The sequence below is a fragment of the Mustela erminea genome, chromosome 2, assembly GCF_009829155.1.
Source record: "Mustela erminea isolate mMusErm1 chromosome 2, mMusErm1.Pri, whole genome shotgun sequence".
Taxonomy (NCBI): domain Eukaryota; kingdom Metazoa; phylum Chordata; class Mammalia; order Carnivora; family Mustelidae; genus Mustela; species Mustela erminea.
Window position 1 is genome coordinate 127402048 of NC_045615.1, and position 16347 is coordinate 127418394.

At 36.4% G+C, this 16347-nt stretch overlaps 1 protein-coding gene across 4 annotated transcripts in view; it reads right to left on the bottom strand.

Moving 5' to 3' along the window:
• The window catches only part of ARAP2 (ArfGAP with RhoGAP domain, ankyrin repeat and PH domain 2), a 172512-nt gene that overhangs the window by 80476 nt on the left and 75689 nt on the right, over positions 1–16347 (bottom strand). For all 4 annotated transcript variants that reach the window (XM_032334057.1, XM_032334058.1, XM_032334059.1 and 1 more), the window contains exons 15-18: positions 14865–15009; positions 13269–13371; positions 12392–12590; positions 12146–12209 (exon numbers count right to left, since the gene is read on the bottom strand). In XM_032334057.1, the coding sequence (XP_032189948.1) occupies positions 12146–12209; positions 12392–12590; positions 13269–13371; positions 14865–15009 (511 nt within the window). The remainder of the gene's footprint in view (positions 1–12145; positions 12210–12391; positions 12591–13268; positions 13372–14864; positions 15010–16347) is intronic.

The following is a 16347-nucleotide window of genomic DNA, read 5'->3' on the forward strand; positions in this document are numbered from 1 at the left end:
GCTAAATTCAAGAGCTTAGGTAAAGGGAAAGTTTTAATTTTTGTTGATTCTTACATAATTTTTTAACTTGACACTTAAACTCTAAATATATACAAAGTATTTGGTATCACTTGCTTATAAACAAACAGGTACAGTGGGTATTTCAGCAAGCAGTTAAAGAAATCCAAAATGCAACAACCTTCCTGCAATATCAGTATAATTCTGCCGTGAACTGTGCACATTTCGAATTTTAAGTTTTCTTTCTAGTCAGAAGAAATCCCATGATGACAAGTTTAGCTGTCTCCTTGTGAACTAGTGAGGGATAGAACAAGTAATGACAAGTTAACTCCTGAGTCAATTTGTCAAACACTGAATGCTACAATACGGCATCTAATGAAGTAGATGTGTGACATTTAATAGCCTCAGCTCAACATCTTTCTCTGTGATGCTTATCTTATCTCTGTGCCTGGAATAAAGTATCAAAAGATATTTTCAACACAAATGTTGGCCGACTTTTTGATTCCAAGTATTATCAAACAATGATTTTACATTTCTAGATAAGAATTTCAAAGAAATATTTCATTTATATCTGGAAAATTTGAAAAGTTACTTTGAAGAACTCTAACTACAGAGAAATAAATTATTCTAATTATGCACTTCTCAAACATAAATTTTAAAGGGCACTTCAATGTCATATAACGAAACATTCTATATCCTTATAATGAATCAAGACAGTTCGATAAGACCTAGAAACCAAGCCCCAGGACTTACAAAAACAATTTTCTCAAAATTGCAATATAATAACCACAGAGTCTAGATAGACTATCATATTCGAGCCCAGTCTACTGCCCAAAACCAGAATGTCTTCACAAATAAGATCAATAAATTTGACTGTATAAAAAAAAATACAATTACATAAAGAATGTTTTAAACACAACCAAAAATCTAACAGCACGCCCCACATATATGACTGAAAAAGGGACTATCTTATGCATTCACACAAAAATGAAAACATTGTCTTATAGTGTAAGTCAGCATTTATTTGGCCATAACAATTTTGCTTTCATTTCCGAAAGATATATTTTTGCTCAATTTAGTATTTTAGGTTAACAGCTACTGGTTTCCTTATTTGAGGGTTTTTTTGTTTTTGTTTTTCTGTTAGTTGTTTTGTTTGTTATTCTCCAGCACTTGAGAGGATTTCAATATACTATTTTCTGGTTTGCACGACACTCTCTTCTTTGTCACCTATATTTAATGTCTTTTTTCTCTTGGTGCTTATTTATTTTATTTTTCCCTCACAATTGTTTTCAGAAATTTGATTATCATATGCCTGAGGTTTGCTGATCTTGGTACATATGTGGGTAAACAGTTTTTATCAATTTCATATAAATTTACCTATAATTCTTCAAAGATTTTTTGACTTCTCTCTCCTCCCTCATTTTGGGATTCTAACACTTACATGAGACTGCTTGATATTGCCCCACTGGTCACTGAAACTCTGCTGATTTTATTTAGTCTTTTTCCTCTCCATGCTTGCGTTTTGGTAGCTATTAGCATGCTTTCAAGGTCATTGATCTTTCAAGGTCACTGATCTCTTTTTTATGTAGAATCTACATTAAGCTGATAGTGAAGTTTTCTTTACAGAGAATGTATTCCTCAGATTTAGAAATTCCATTTGGTTCTTTTTTTAATTACCCATTTTTCCTCATTGTTCATGTTTTTTTCTACATCTTTGGATAAATTTATAAAATTTAATAATTACTGTTTAGAATCTTTGCTAATTCGATTATCCTTCTCTTCTGGTTCTGTTCCTGTGAACTGACTTGTAGCTTTTCCACAACACTAGTAATTTCAATTATATGCTAGACATTATGAATGCAGAGTGTCAGGACTGCTGTTTTCCCTTAGAGAGTACTGGTGTTTATTTTGGCATCATTTGCCTGTTCGACCCCTGGCAACTAAATTACTTGTGGAGCACTGGGGTCCTTTGGAGGTCTGTTTTTAAGCTTAGTAATGAGGTAAAAATAAATCTACCTTTATCCTACGGCTAGTTTTGCCTTAAATCTATGGCGCTACCTTTTTGGGGTCTCTGCCAATACGCTGTATGTGTAATGAGGTCTCACCTCGCTAGATGGGGTGTGAATGCCCTCCAGTGCCCTCTGAGCTCTGGGAACTCTTCAGCTCATAATACCATGGAAGGTGTTTCTGCCTGACCTCTGGGAATCTCATCCAACAAACATCCAGATCAGTACTGAGCCACATGTGAAAGGATACATCTATGAAGATTTCCAAAACTCTCTTCTACATACTTACCTCTGTTCTAACACTCTCTCTGGAAAATTTTAGCTACTACAGATTCCCTAAACTCCCATTTCTACCTTTGCAAGGTAGCAAAGCCACCATATTCTGCTTCAATCTCCCCTATCTCTGGGCCAGGGACTGAAAAGTGCCTACAGGTAGAGAGACAAGGTGATCTCAAATCTCACTTCGCTTGTTTCCCTTCTCTCCATGATCACAATCCTGGAATGCCTACTGTCCCAGAGTCTGAAAACAGGTTCATACATTTTGTCTGGCTTTCTAGTTGTTTGAAATGGGAGGTCATGTACCATGCCAGTTATTTTTTCATGGTCAGAAATGGGGGTCTGGCACATTTTCTTTAGTCATTGTACTCATAAATCCCTTTTATTTTAATTTACAGTGATACAATATTTTTCCCCACACCTTCAGATAAGAGTTTGCTGCATAAGAATGGAAGCTTAGCCAGAAGCAAACAAACAACTGTGAAGAAAATCTGCAGATACAGAGACTGTGTCACAAAAATAATGCAGAAAGAAATACTGTTCTAAATATCTTGTTTCCTCTGAAGCCAAAAGTTCAGTAAAAAGTGGCAAAGCACCTAACTCCCCAGGAAGGCAAAGGCTCCATTTTACAATCTCATCTTTGCACACTATTAGGCAATCACCTACAGGAATGAAGAAACAGCCCTGTTTCAAGTCTGCTTAAAAGCTTTAATAGTGTTCCACTGGCTGCAGAATAAATCCAAATTCACAATTTAAACAGAAGCATTTTTTTTTTAAGTTTTAAAATATCTCTTAAAAAAAGACATCTTCTGGACCCTTGTAAAGAGCCTGCAACCCTTTCCAGAACAAGGCAAATTATTAATTACATTTAACTGATAATACTAATATGGTGTCAATCTATCTTTCCAGGGTCACTGGATCATGCTGCCTCCTCAGGAACTAAAGGTCAAGGCCAACTGGCACTGGCCCTGACCATCCTATTCCTCTGAACCTATTGTTTCCACCTCCTGGGATACTTCAGTCTCTTAGCCCCCTCATTTTTTTCTACTGAAATCCTATCTAGAATTCCAGATCCAGTTAAATAGTCTTCTCTTTAAAAAAAATACATACACACACAGACACACACACATACATGTAATCCTGGTCCCATTTATTAAGAAGCAATCTTCTCATTCTTTCGTATGTTTTCAGATAATATCACATTTACTTGTTCATAAGCTTACATTCTAGTATATGGATGGTGCTTTAAACTGAGTAAGAGGAACTTTGGAAGCAAATAATATATACTTTAAAAACTACTTTTGTGTTAAATAGTCATGCATTCCCAATATTATAATTCTATTTAACAAAAAAAAAAAAAGACTTTATAAGTTTGAATAGTCCCTTTCTTTTTGCAAAACCAGTAAGACATGGTGAGAGAGAAGAATCTCTTGTTTGTCTTGGCAACATTCAGACTAAACGATCTCTATGAATTAAATCATCAGAAAGTTACAAAAGCAGTCAAGCTGATATTGTGGGCGATCGGCTACTATTTAATTTGCAATTACATGCACAATTTAGAAACCACTTTAAGATAATTCACCCTCCGGAGTATTGCTAACATCTCAGCTGCTACAAAATACAATTCAAGAGGGGGGGAAAAACCCATCATATGAAATAAATTGATATGAAATAAGAATCTTTAACTCAGGACTTAATCTCCCAAACTGAGAAAAGTAGTCTGTCCGATAACTGTGGAATATACTGATGGAAGCGTTTACTCTCCAGTGTTAGCTTCTTTTTGTCTGGAATTTGCAATTAAAACTGAATACACCCAGGCTTGGGAGCCATGAAGTACTTTATGCTTTACTATAGGTCAACCAATGAGTCCCAAAAAACAAACTCCCACTAAAAACAAACAAATAAAAACGCCACTCTTCTCTGTTTCTGATAACATATCTGAGTTATCCATACTGTATTCATTGTATCCAACAACCTTTCAGTAAAAGCTTAGTACCAGGTGTCTCTGACAAATGGGCATATCGCTACAGAAAGTGAAGGCTGTGAACAGAGCAGCTTATTCATCAGAAAAAGATACACAGAGTGTGAAGGCTAAAGTGCAGAAATAGTTTTCAAATTTTAAGAAAAGGATGCTTTCAACATTCCAGGTAGAGTGAATGAATATACAAGCTACTACCCAGGAAAACGCCTTCTGACCTCATGGTCCAGAACATTCACTAACAGTAGATATTCAAAAACATTATTATTTTTTTTTCACACAAAGAAGTCCTAACTAATGCATAAAGAAAAGCAAAATCTAAGTCCCAATAATAGCACCAAATAGCATGCCAGAAACCCATAAGTGTAATCAAGAAAGCTTTATTTTCTAAAATAATAATTTTTTAAGTATACAAAGAATACACATTAAAGCGACACCATCTGGAACACCTTCTGTTTAGAGCTTTTTAGAGGAAAAATGCTCGGCGTGTGCAAAATATTATTGCAATATTTTACTGTTTAAAGACAGTCATGCTATGAACCTAGAGAAAATCACCAGGAAGATTAAAATCTGTATCTAAATAGTGACTATGGGGCACCGGGGTGGCTCAGTGGGTTAAAGCCTCTACCTTCAGCTCAGGTCATGGTCCCAGGGTCCTGGGATTGAGCCCCTACATCCGGCTCTCTGCTCAGCAGGGAGCCTGCTTCCCTTCCTCTCTGCCTACTTGTAATCTCTGTTTGTGAAACAAATAAAATCTTTAAAAATAAATAAATAAATAAAAATAATTTTAAAAAAATAGTGACTATGTTCAGTGGATGATTATCAATTTATGAACTTTTCCAGTTCAGGGAGTTCTTCCTCCTCCTTGGCTTTAAGAAATACTCATATATTTTAGCACCTTAATCAAATGTAGACAAGAACACGGAAAGGATGTAAAATTAATTTATTAAATTTATTTATGATTTGCAATTCCGGTTCAAGATATTACTAGCAAAAGAAGAAAAAAAAAAACAAAGGTTAAACTCAGAGCTGGTTGGTTTCCCTCTCTTTCAGTTATTCACAGTATCTCTGTATGCCATCAACATGAATAACTGAAAGTTGTTTTATTTCCTAAAGCCACAATTTTATCTGTCATTGACAAGTCTAACAATCTACTTTAGCTTACAGTCATAATTTTCCAAGAGACTAAGAGATCAAAAAAGAGATGAAAAGGAGGGAAATTCAATGAGAATAAATGAAATTTTCTTCTTTTGACATGGTATTAAAACAGCTCTTAAGCAAAGACATCTATAATTAACTGGCCTTGTTTAAGTACCAGGAGAGGAGCACACATTTCCTATCTCGGTAAACGATACAACCATTCGTAAAGTTACTCAGGCCAAAAAACCTTGGGAGTTGTCCTTCTAGTTCACAAACCATCAGATAGGTAAGATTGCACCCACGACATCCAGAAAGTTTCCAACATCCAAAACTGTCCATCAATTCCCCTCTTCTGCCTGTTACAATCAAGATGCCTTGCTTTCTTCTTGTCCTCTCTCTTATACCTTCACTATCTCCCTTTTTGTGCCTCCTTCCATGAGAACTTAAACTTGCACAAGCTCAAACCATCTAAAACAAAGTGCACACACATGCCCTTCCTGGGACAAATCCCTTCTACCTCGAGAATCCTATTAATCCGCAGACATCCTCGCCAAGCTCCTCAGGAGCTGTTTCAAGTTATTCAATCCCCAGGCTTTTAATCTAACCCAGTGTCCGCTTTATCACTTCTGCTCACTTCAAAGTCACTAGATGGACTCCGCATCAATTATCCAATGAAGTATGTGCCCTTGTCACCCAGCAACTAACAGCTCTGACCATTCCTGCCTTCTTGTAACACTCTCTCGCCCTGGGTTTTAGGACGCCCTTCTCTCTTGGTTTCTTGTCTCACTTTCTGGATAAACTAGCTAATAAACCCAAGGCAGCTACTTCACCCTAACAATTACTCAGCCTCTGAAATGATGTGTATTCATTCATCCAGGCTCCAACACACAAATTCCTCCCTTCTCACTCTATAGACTCTTCCTAAGTGACTTCCTGTTCTTCCTTCTATATAATGGTGACTCCAGAATCTGTAACTCCACCCCATTAACCTTTACAGGAACACTAGATCCATAAATATAATTTCCTCCTAGCACTTTGTTCTTAGATGTTTATAAGCAACTCATGTTCAACACATCTAAAATCAAACTCATTATTTCCCAAGCTCCCTTTTAAACGTGCTCTTTCCCCATTATTCTCTATATGAAGGTAATTTATTCACATAACATGTACATATATAAATACACACACATGCATATATATACATGTGTATGTATGTATATGTGCATATAAGTATATGTGTGTATATGTGTATATAAATACACAGATATATAAATATGAGAGCCTACTTTGCCCAAACAAGATGCCATTGCTGGTACATCTGCACTCTCTTCATTGTGTTTATGATCTAGCACACTTACAATCTCCCAGACTCATTCTTTTTTTTTTTTATTTTTAAATTTTTTATAAACATATAATGTATTATTAGCCCCAGGGGTACAGGTCTGTGAATCTCCAGGTTTACACACTTCACAGCACTCACTATAGCACATACCCTCCCCAATGTCCATAACCCCATTATCCTTTCCCTACCCCCTCCCCCTGACTCCTCAGTTTGCTTTGTGACATTAAGAGTCTCTTATGGGGGACGCCTGGGTGGCTCAGTTGGTTAAGCGGCTGCCTTCGGCTCAGGTCATGATCCCAGCATCCTGGGATCGAGTCCCACATCAGGCTCCTTGCTCGGCAGGGAGCCTGCTTCTCCCTCTGCCTCTAGTCTGCCACTCTGTCTGCCTGTGCTTGCGCTCTCTCTCTTTCTTTCTAACAAATAAATAAAATTTAAAAAAAAAATTAAAAGAGTCTTTTATGGTCCCCCTCCCGATCCCATCTTGTTTCATTTATTCTTTTCTTACCCACCAACCCCCGCACCTTTTGCATCTCCACTTCCTCATATCAGGGAGTTCATATGATAGTTGTCTCTCTCTGACTGACTTATTTCGCTAAGCATAGTACCCTCTAGTTCCATCCACATCGCTGCAAATGGCAAGGTTTCATTTCTTTTGATGGCTGCATAGTATTCCATTATATAAACACACACACACACACACACACACACACACACACACTCACACACATACATACACCACTTCTTCTTTATCCATTCATCTGTTGATGGACATCTAGGTTCTTTCCATAGTTTGGCTATTGTGGACATTGCTGCTATAAACATTCGGGTGCACGTGCCCCTTCAGATCACTACATTTGTATCTTAAGGGTAAATACCCAGTAGTGCAATTGTTGGGTCATATGGTAGCTCTATTTCCAACTTTTTGAGGAACCACCATGCTGCTTTCCAGAGTGGTTGCACCAGCTTGCATTCCCACCAACAATGTAGGAGGGTTCCCCTTTCTCTGCATCCTCGCCAGCATCTGTCATTTCCTGACTTGTTAATTTTATCCATTCTGACTGGTGTGAGGTGGTATCTCACTATGGTTTTGATTTGTATTTCCCTGATGCTGAGTGATGTGGAGCATTTTTTCACGTGTCTATTGGCCATCTGGGTATCTTCTTTGCAGAAATGTCTGTTCACGTCCTCTGCCCATTTCTTGATTGGATTATTTGTTCTTTGGGGTATTGAGTTTGGTAAGTTCTTTATAGATTTTGGACACTAGTCCTTTATCTATATGTCATTTGCAAATATCTTCTCCCATTCCATCAGTTGTCTTTTGGTTTTGTTAACTGTTTCCTTTGCTGTGCAAAAGCTTTTGATCTTGGTGATGTCTCAATAGTTCATTTTTGCCCTTGCTTCCCTTTCCCAAGTTCATTCTTAACTATCACACTTCTGACCTCCCTTCTTTCTGCTCTCTTTTTATTAGATAAGAATTATATGGAGATATGTATAGTTTTTTCTAACAAAATATTTTCTAACAAAATGATTTTTTCTAATAAAAGTTTCTCATAAAATGCTGAAATTTTAAATTCTGGTAACTTAATATTATTTACCCAGGACCCTGGTACATTTGTTGACTTAATTCTTGAGAATGATTTGGTGTGAGTAAATTAAACTTAATTCTTGTTTTATTTTCTTTTAAGATTTTATTTGACAGAGAGTGAGAAAGAGGGACAGAGAGGGCACAAGCAGGGGAAGCAGCAGGCAGAGGGAGAGGAGAAGCAGGCTCCCCACTGAGCAGAGAGCCCGACACAGGACTCAATCCCAGGACCCTGGAGTCATGACCTGAGCTGAGGGTAGATGCTTAACTGACTGAGCCACTCAGGTGCCCCATAATTCTTGTTTTAAAAGGAAAAGAATCTTTAGGTTGTTAAGTTACAAACTGACCTCACCGTGATTTCAAAATGGATTTTTGAAAATTAATAAAAGAAAATCTAGTTTAGAACCGAGTCAGAAGACCAGAAGGGGGAGCTCTCATGCATAACCACTAGTTATTTGCAGAACCAAGAGGAAGGGAATCTTGCAAGCCATACTGCTTAGAACACTTCTTTACCACTCAGGCAGGAAGAAGAAAGGTTTTCTCTTCATCAGCAACTGCCCAGCCAATGAGAAATCATCACAACTCAACCAATCAAAGGCCAGTATAAATTGCCAGTTTTACTTTGCAAGACGTTTTATTTATAAACCCACCTCTTTACCCCCACCCCCCTCACCCCACAAGTTCCCAAAGATTACTCCTTTTCTTTTGTTCTCCAGACTTGCCTATGCTTCTTTCATTGAAGTGTGCTTGTCTCTAACTACAATTCTCTGTTTCCCAATAAAACCATTTTTGCTGGAATAACTGGCAGCTTTACCTTAAAGGATAAGAAATTACCCTCCTCAACCCCACATAGGCACTGGAAGTCTGTTAAAGTGCTTGGAACAGTGCCTGATACAGTGGGTTCGATGCACATGCTCATCATTATATTCTTTTTATTGGTAGAATATCATTGACTTGAAGAAAATAGGGAAAGCAGGATATAAGCATGTGATAAATATAGTTGTTTTCAAATGGTACATTTTGTATGGCAGCTGTTCAAAGAGATTTAAGGAAAATAACTTGGTTATATATTTGTCCCTGTACTTCTGACACATTCCTTGTTCCTCACTTTAGTAAAAAGGCTTGCAACATAACTTGTTAATAACACATGCAGATAAAAATTTTGGAATTGTCAAAAACACGATTAAGTAGCTCTGACCATTATTTTGTAATTCCATTAGTTTTTAACTATTCCATGAACTTAAGAGTGTAACTGAGTTCACCTACTGATTCCTGCAGTCCAGTGGAAAGGTCAAGATGTTACAAAATAACAAAACATTTGGTCTTCTGGCTTCCCTATTTTGCATTCATGAGAGAATACACTGCATGCAATAAGCATTAAGTAAAAATTTATCAAACTGATTACAATAATCCTAATTCCTGTTTGCTACATTTTAATCCATGCTTGTAACATTTTAATTAAAACCTAAGTATCATTGGTCAAATCCTTCTTAGCCTGAAAATGATAAAAACAGAACAAAACAAAAAACACTTTGGCTATAGTAACCTGATAATATAAACGATAAATGCAATAAATTCAACTAACAAGTTGCTGCTGGTTTATTTGTTTAAAAACGTAAGCTCTGGGAGTTCAGACTCCAATTCTGTATTGCTGCCAACTTTTTTCCCGCCATCATTGTAGGAGGCAACAGGCATTCCACAAATATGAATACATGACTGTAAAAACTACATCCTGCTAGTACTTTAATTATGTAATACTATCTAAACATAATACTACCTCATTGTTACTTGTGAACACATAATGAACAGTACTCTGAAAGTACAGTGAAACCATCACCTGGTACCAAAAATGAGAATCTCAAGTATCATGAACCATTATAATCCCAGAAATAAATGAGTAAAAACACTGAATACTAATTATGCCTGTAAATTTAAAAACACCCTCTGACATAAATATCTAAACAGCAATATGCTTGCTGTCTAAAGCTGCTGATGTCATCCCACGGAACTGAAGAGAAGACAGGTTCAGACAACTGCTGAAAGTCATTATCCATGTCGCCAGCAAAGCAAATTACCAAAGGGAAAGCTAATTCAGCTTTATTTTTATATTATAGATGGTTTTGCAAATTATTTTGTACTCTCGTAGAGCTAAACATACTACATCACTGTAATTAAGGAATTTTAAATGATAAAGCAAATGATAAATTTTAAAAAGTTTGTTCAAGAGACTCTATCTAAATGTTGTGACATGACTCAGCGGCTGATTCCTCGGCTCTTCTTCTGGATCATCCCCCTCTGCCTAATCTCTAATTGCTGGAGTCCCTAGCGCTCATCTTCGAGTCTATTTTCGGTCCATACTCTTTGTCTACATGAATCCACCCAGATCATTGGATAAATGATACCAATGCGCTGATGATTCTCAAACCTCTATTTCCAGTTGCAACCTCTCCACTTAATTCCAGACTTGTATATCCAAATGGCCACTAAGCCCACTTCGCTGTCAGATAGACATCTCAAGGTTACCATTTCCCATATCAAATTCTCAACCTACTACCCTAAACTTACTAATATCCTAATTCTACTCTCTTATATTTGTTATCTGGAAAAAACAGCATTATCATTCATGTACTTGCTCAGGCCAAAATCCTGGGGTAACCATAACTCTTACACTCATCTGACCCAACAATAAACCCTCTGGCCTCCTCTGCCTTCACAATGGCTCTAACCACTCAACACTATTTTCTTACGTGGCCATCTCTTGCCTGGCCTCTGTAGCAGCATCCTAACTGGACACTCACAGTCACTCTTGTACCCCAAGAGCTTATTCATCTGGAATCACAGAAGCATTTTAAACACCAAAGTCAGATCATTCCACTTCCTGGCTCCCAAAATGAGCAGCCTTCCATCACACTTAAAATAAAATTCAAATCTTGACATATCACGATTTGTCCAGGTCCTATTAGGACCTTGGTCATAGGTCAAGGTCATAAAGAAGTAGGCCCTGAGAGATCTCTGAAATAATTTCTTTCCACTCTCAAACTTTTTCGAATCTCCCATCCAACAGCAGCTTGTTTGCCGACCGTGAACGTGCTAAGTACAGCCCACTGTCAGGGTCTTCGGAACATCTCTGACCCTATACCTGGAACACTCTATTCAGACCGCTCCATGGTTTGCTTCTTGACCTTGTGCACATCTCTAATCAAAGGTACCCTCTCTTACCACCCTATCTACAAAAGAATATTGCTCCATCATGCTCTCTCTCTTCACCTTGTTTTTCTTCTAACATTTAAAATTGATGGACATGATACTATGTCATAATTTTTTTTTGTCTGCTTATATTCTATTTCTACCAGGAGTGCATATACTTCCTGAGGGCATAAACCATATCCATTTTATTCAGCACTGAATCCCCAGTACCTATAATAGTATCTGATACAGAGTAGGTGCTTAATATTTGTTGAAAAAGTGAATAAATTCAAGAAATCAAGTTTTATGTTTGCAGGACTCACATGCATACCAACACCGAAAACATATTTACAACTGCCAAACTGCTTCCAAATACTTAAATGTGAAAAAATGTTTCAAAGTCTACAGAAAAGTATAGTTGATCACACTGACTTTTTCATAACAAACATAAAAATCTGCAAGCTTTATTGGTGTATCCTTTCTACTGAAGAGTACGCGTGCATGCGTGCGTGTGTGTGTGTATGTGTACAAACTTCCAACAGGGTATAAAATAGGGGTTCTCTCTCAAGCACGATAACCAAAACACCCTACTCCCTAGAGTTATTGCAATAAAAAGTAAAAAGCAAAAATGCACTTACCTTCCTTTTTCTACCAAGAGCAAGACATCAATTTTTTCCCCATTTTGAACCACTGTGCTGATTGCTGGAGAGAGAGGAGAAAAGCATGAATCCACGATTTAAAACATGACACTAAATACCCATTAAGACACAATTATTAATAGTACTTAGTCATGTTGGGAAGTCAAGTGTCATAATCTTATGTAAAAGCTACTGTTATCATATGCAATAAAGAAATTGAAGATGAAAGAGGAACAAAAATCTTACTCAGCTCCTGCAGTCTTCTTAAGTACATTCTATCTTCCTGAACTTCTTGCATTTGAAGACAAAAGCGTAAACTAGACTTTTCCATAGAAAACCAGCCTTTTCTCCACTGATCCAGGGCATGGCAGTCTTTGTAGTAGAGTTGGCCAATCAAATCATAGTCGGCTTCTGTTAAGTTTTCAGCAACAAAGGGAACAAAATGCTGTTAAAACAAATACAGAAAAGTAATAAATACAGTGCAAATAGGAAATCCCCTTCTCTACCTACGGACTTGAGGGAAAGCAAAAAAACATGTAAACCAGTTTTTCTACCTAAAAAATTTAGAAGTAACTCAAATTTCAAAACAATTATTTAAACTTGCTATCAATCTTAAAACTGCACAGCTATAATGTATTTTCAAATGACAGCATCTCAAACCACTTTTTTTGATATACATAGAATTGAAATGGGAAGACATCTTCTATGCTGATTTGTGGCATTTTTCAAAATGTCAACCTTCAATGTTTGCCTCCATTTATATCTTTTACTGGATCTGCTCCTTTCCCCTTTGTGTATACAACAAATAACGTATCTACCTGTGAAGAGACATACATAGAAATGACTTCACCATAGTGAAAAGATCTTAATCATCGTAACAGGGCCTGAATTCAAAGAATGATTCCTCCAGGGTCCTACATTATTTTTTTTTTTTTTTCTCTGCTTAAGGCTATAAGAAGGAAGCTCATAATCACTTTTGACTATAAGCTTTGAAAGCTTAATTTAGTATGGACATTTTTCCCAGAACCTTGTGTAAAATTTTTATGGCTCTCTGAAGCTCAACCACAGAACCCAAGTTAAGAGCATTCTCTGGACTTAGGGTAAATACGTAATATTTCATTACCTTGGCTATTGCCTCTGTCCATTTTCTTTGAGCTTGAGATGTTTCAGCTCCAAATAAAAATGCACGTTCTGAAGGTAAGTAGATCTCAAAGGTAAAGATGGGCCTGCAGCACACATGAATAAAAAGATACCACTGTTTATGTTTGGCTCTTAGGGAGACAAATAACACAAAAGTCAAGTTTTTTTTTTTTTTTATTAAATTCCCTTTGAAAACCTGATAATGCTTTGAAATTTATCATATTTTTCCAGCGATTAATATTTTAATTCATTTGACTAAATGGAATACACTGTATCAGACAAAAGGAATATCCTTCTGATTACTGAATCACTCTAACGCGGGACTGTGTTCATGCCCGGACACTCATTAGCTGACTCATGCGACCATCCCTTTGGTCTCCTCTTGCCTCCCAGACCAGGCCATCTTGACACCCTGTTTAAAGCAAACACTGTCCAAACCATTCTCTAATCAGCCCTCTTCCTGTCTTACTTCACAGATATTCCTCCCATTATGTCATCTTATCCCAAAATTTTATTTCCTTATTTTAGATAAAATTAGAGGAACGTCCCAGGTCCTAAATTCTCCCCTGGGACCCTCATCCAGATCTCCAACTATTTCCCGGAATATGTTAAGTACATTGTTGTTGTTACCTAAAAAAAAATCTCAAAATACTCCATATCCAAATCATCTTTCTTCCTCTTTTTTACCCCACACTGCTTGTATTTGCCTCATGTTTCCTTTAATTCAGAAGCATCACCATCTATTTCATCAACAAGCTCAAAAACTTGGGGTTTAATTTCTTCTTGACAGCAGCTCTCCGTCCGTCAAGAGACTTAATCTCATTAGTTCAAGCATAACATTCTCTCAACTCACTTTTTTTTTAGTGATCTCCTCCTCTAGGTAAACTCTCAGTAATTATGGCCGCTCTTCCTCCCATCTCTCTCTCACCACTTCAGCCAGCTTTCTTCCTCAAATACAAATCCAAATAAAATCTCAAAAACCTCTCACTGCCTACATCAGTGAGTCCAAACTCTTTAAAGTGCTATTTAAGGAGACTCAGAGCATGGCTGCAATAGTTACTTCACAACCTTATTTCATTGTGGATTGTTTCTCTTGCATGCCTACTTGTATCAGGAACATTCTATCAAGAATGTTTTATTTTAAGCAGCATGAATGATTACATGCTGACATAAATTAATATTATTTTAACTTATATTTTATTTACTAGTTGAGCAACCGAATATTAGAATGCATTTTATTTTAATATTTCACAGTAAGCCACATTAAGTTTATACTTCATTCAAATCAGTAAATTATAAAAACTTTAGGACTACATGTTCTAGAATGGAATGTTATAAATTTAAGATTAGATGTAAATACATTAGCCTTTCATAGTGCCCAGTATAATATTTTAATTTTCCTACTTTTTAGCAAATTCCCTAAGGAACTTCCAGAAGCTGCAAAATGATTAGGCTTCAAGAAACTATTAAACCCTTCTACAGTAAGTAAATGAAGAATTAACAACAGAACTCTTATTATCTGGTATGAAAAATATCAGAAACTATTGTTCACCTCCTAACTGTTTAACAGTAGACCTACCCAGTATTTAAATAGAAGTCTTCTTTATGTACAGCCAGGCAGATAACTTCATTGATGTTAATGGTGCCATTAGGTGCAGTAGACTTATCATTTTCATAGTAACTCAAGAAGCCTCCTTCCAAAACACACCACTTTTTATTTGTCTCTAGAAATTTAAAACAAGTCACAAACTGAGTTACATCATAATTCTAATTTTTAAATAATACACAGTTTAAATAACAACAAGATTCAAATTTATTAATTTGCTATTTTGTGTAAAGGGTATGCTATTGCTGTGTGGGATATACAGTCCTTTCTCTGCTCTTAAAAAATGCACACTCTAGTAACAAGGAATGTACAAGACAAAAATAACGATGATATGGATGACCAAAAAAGCAGACAGATCCATAAGGAGATTGCTGTGAAACAACTCTGAAACAGTAAGGACTGATGTCTGCACTATTCAAAGGAATACATGTAGTGTAAAAAGACAGACTGTGGTCGATGTTGGGTAGGTATGCAAAAGAAAAAAGGGGCCTTAAAGCCCTGGTTAGGGAATTTAAATTCAAATTGTAAGGGGACTTACACTGTGGCTTGCAGGCCAAATCTGTATCATCACCTGTTTTTATAAATAAAGTTTTATTAAAACACAGCCACATGTATTAGCTTATGGATTATCTGTAACTGTCTAGGTATTGTGTGGAGACAGGGGTAAGGTGCCATTCTAGAAACAAAGTGGTTACAGGACATTCTACAGACTCCTAGTTACCTGTCCGCATTTACATACAAAAGGAAGGCAGTGATAACCAAGCTCCAAATCCCAACACTCTTAGCAAGAGATAGAATCTTCTGACAACGGATCCCAAACATTTAAAAGAAAGTTTCCAACATAAAAGAGACCAAAACCAAAAGATCAATTTTTTAAACTATAAGTAATATCTGACTGTCAAGGGAAGATACTGTAGACATAAAACAAGAAAACATGTTCTAAAAAGGAAATTTGAGAACACAAAAAATATATTTTGGTAACTTAAAATGGAATCATGAATTTTAAAAATTTAAAAAAAGAGAGAGAGAGAGAGAGAAAGCTTAGAAAAGAAAGTCTCCCAAAAGTAAAACATGAGGGAGAAAAAGACAATATAAGATGATGGAGCTATAAGATTATAAAAGTAAAATTACTGTCAGGAAAAAGATAAAAAGAATTTATCAAGACAAAGAATAATGTCTAAAAATTTTTAAGAAAAGGAACAAATATGTTTTCCATTAAAGCTGTATTATGCTTGTGCATGTACTGCTTTGGTAAAATAAAAATTAGGGGAAAAATGCTTATAAAGATCACCAATTAGTGTGTTGCTTCCAGATTAGCTTAAAAAAAAACAAAACATGAATTTTTGGCCAACTCAAAAGGCATGGTTCCCTAATTGGCAATTCTCAGCAATCTCAAAGGCAAAAGTAGAGAAAATAGAAAAGACTGGCCAAGCTATTTTTTAATGGGTAAAAAGAA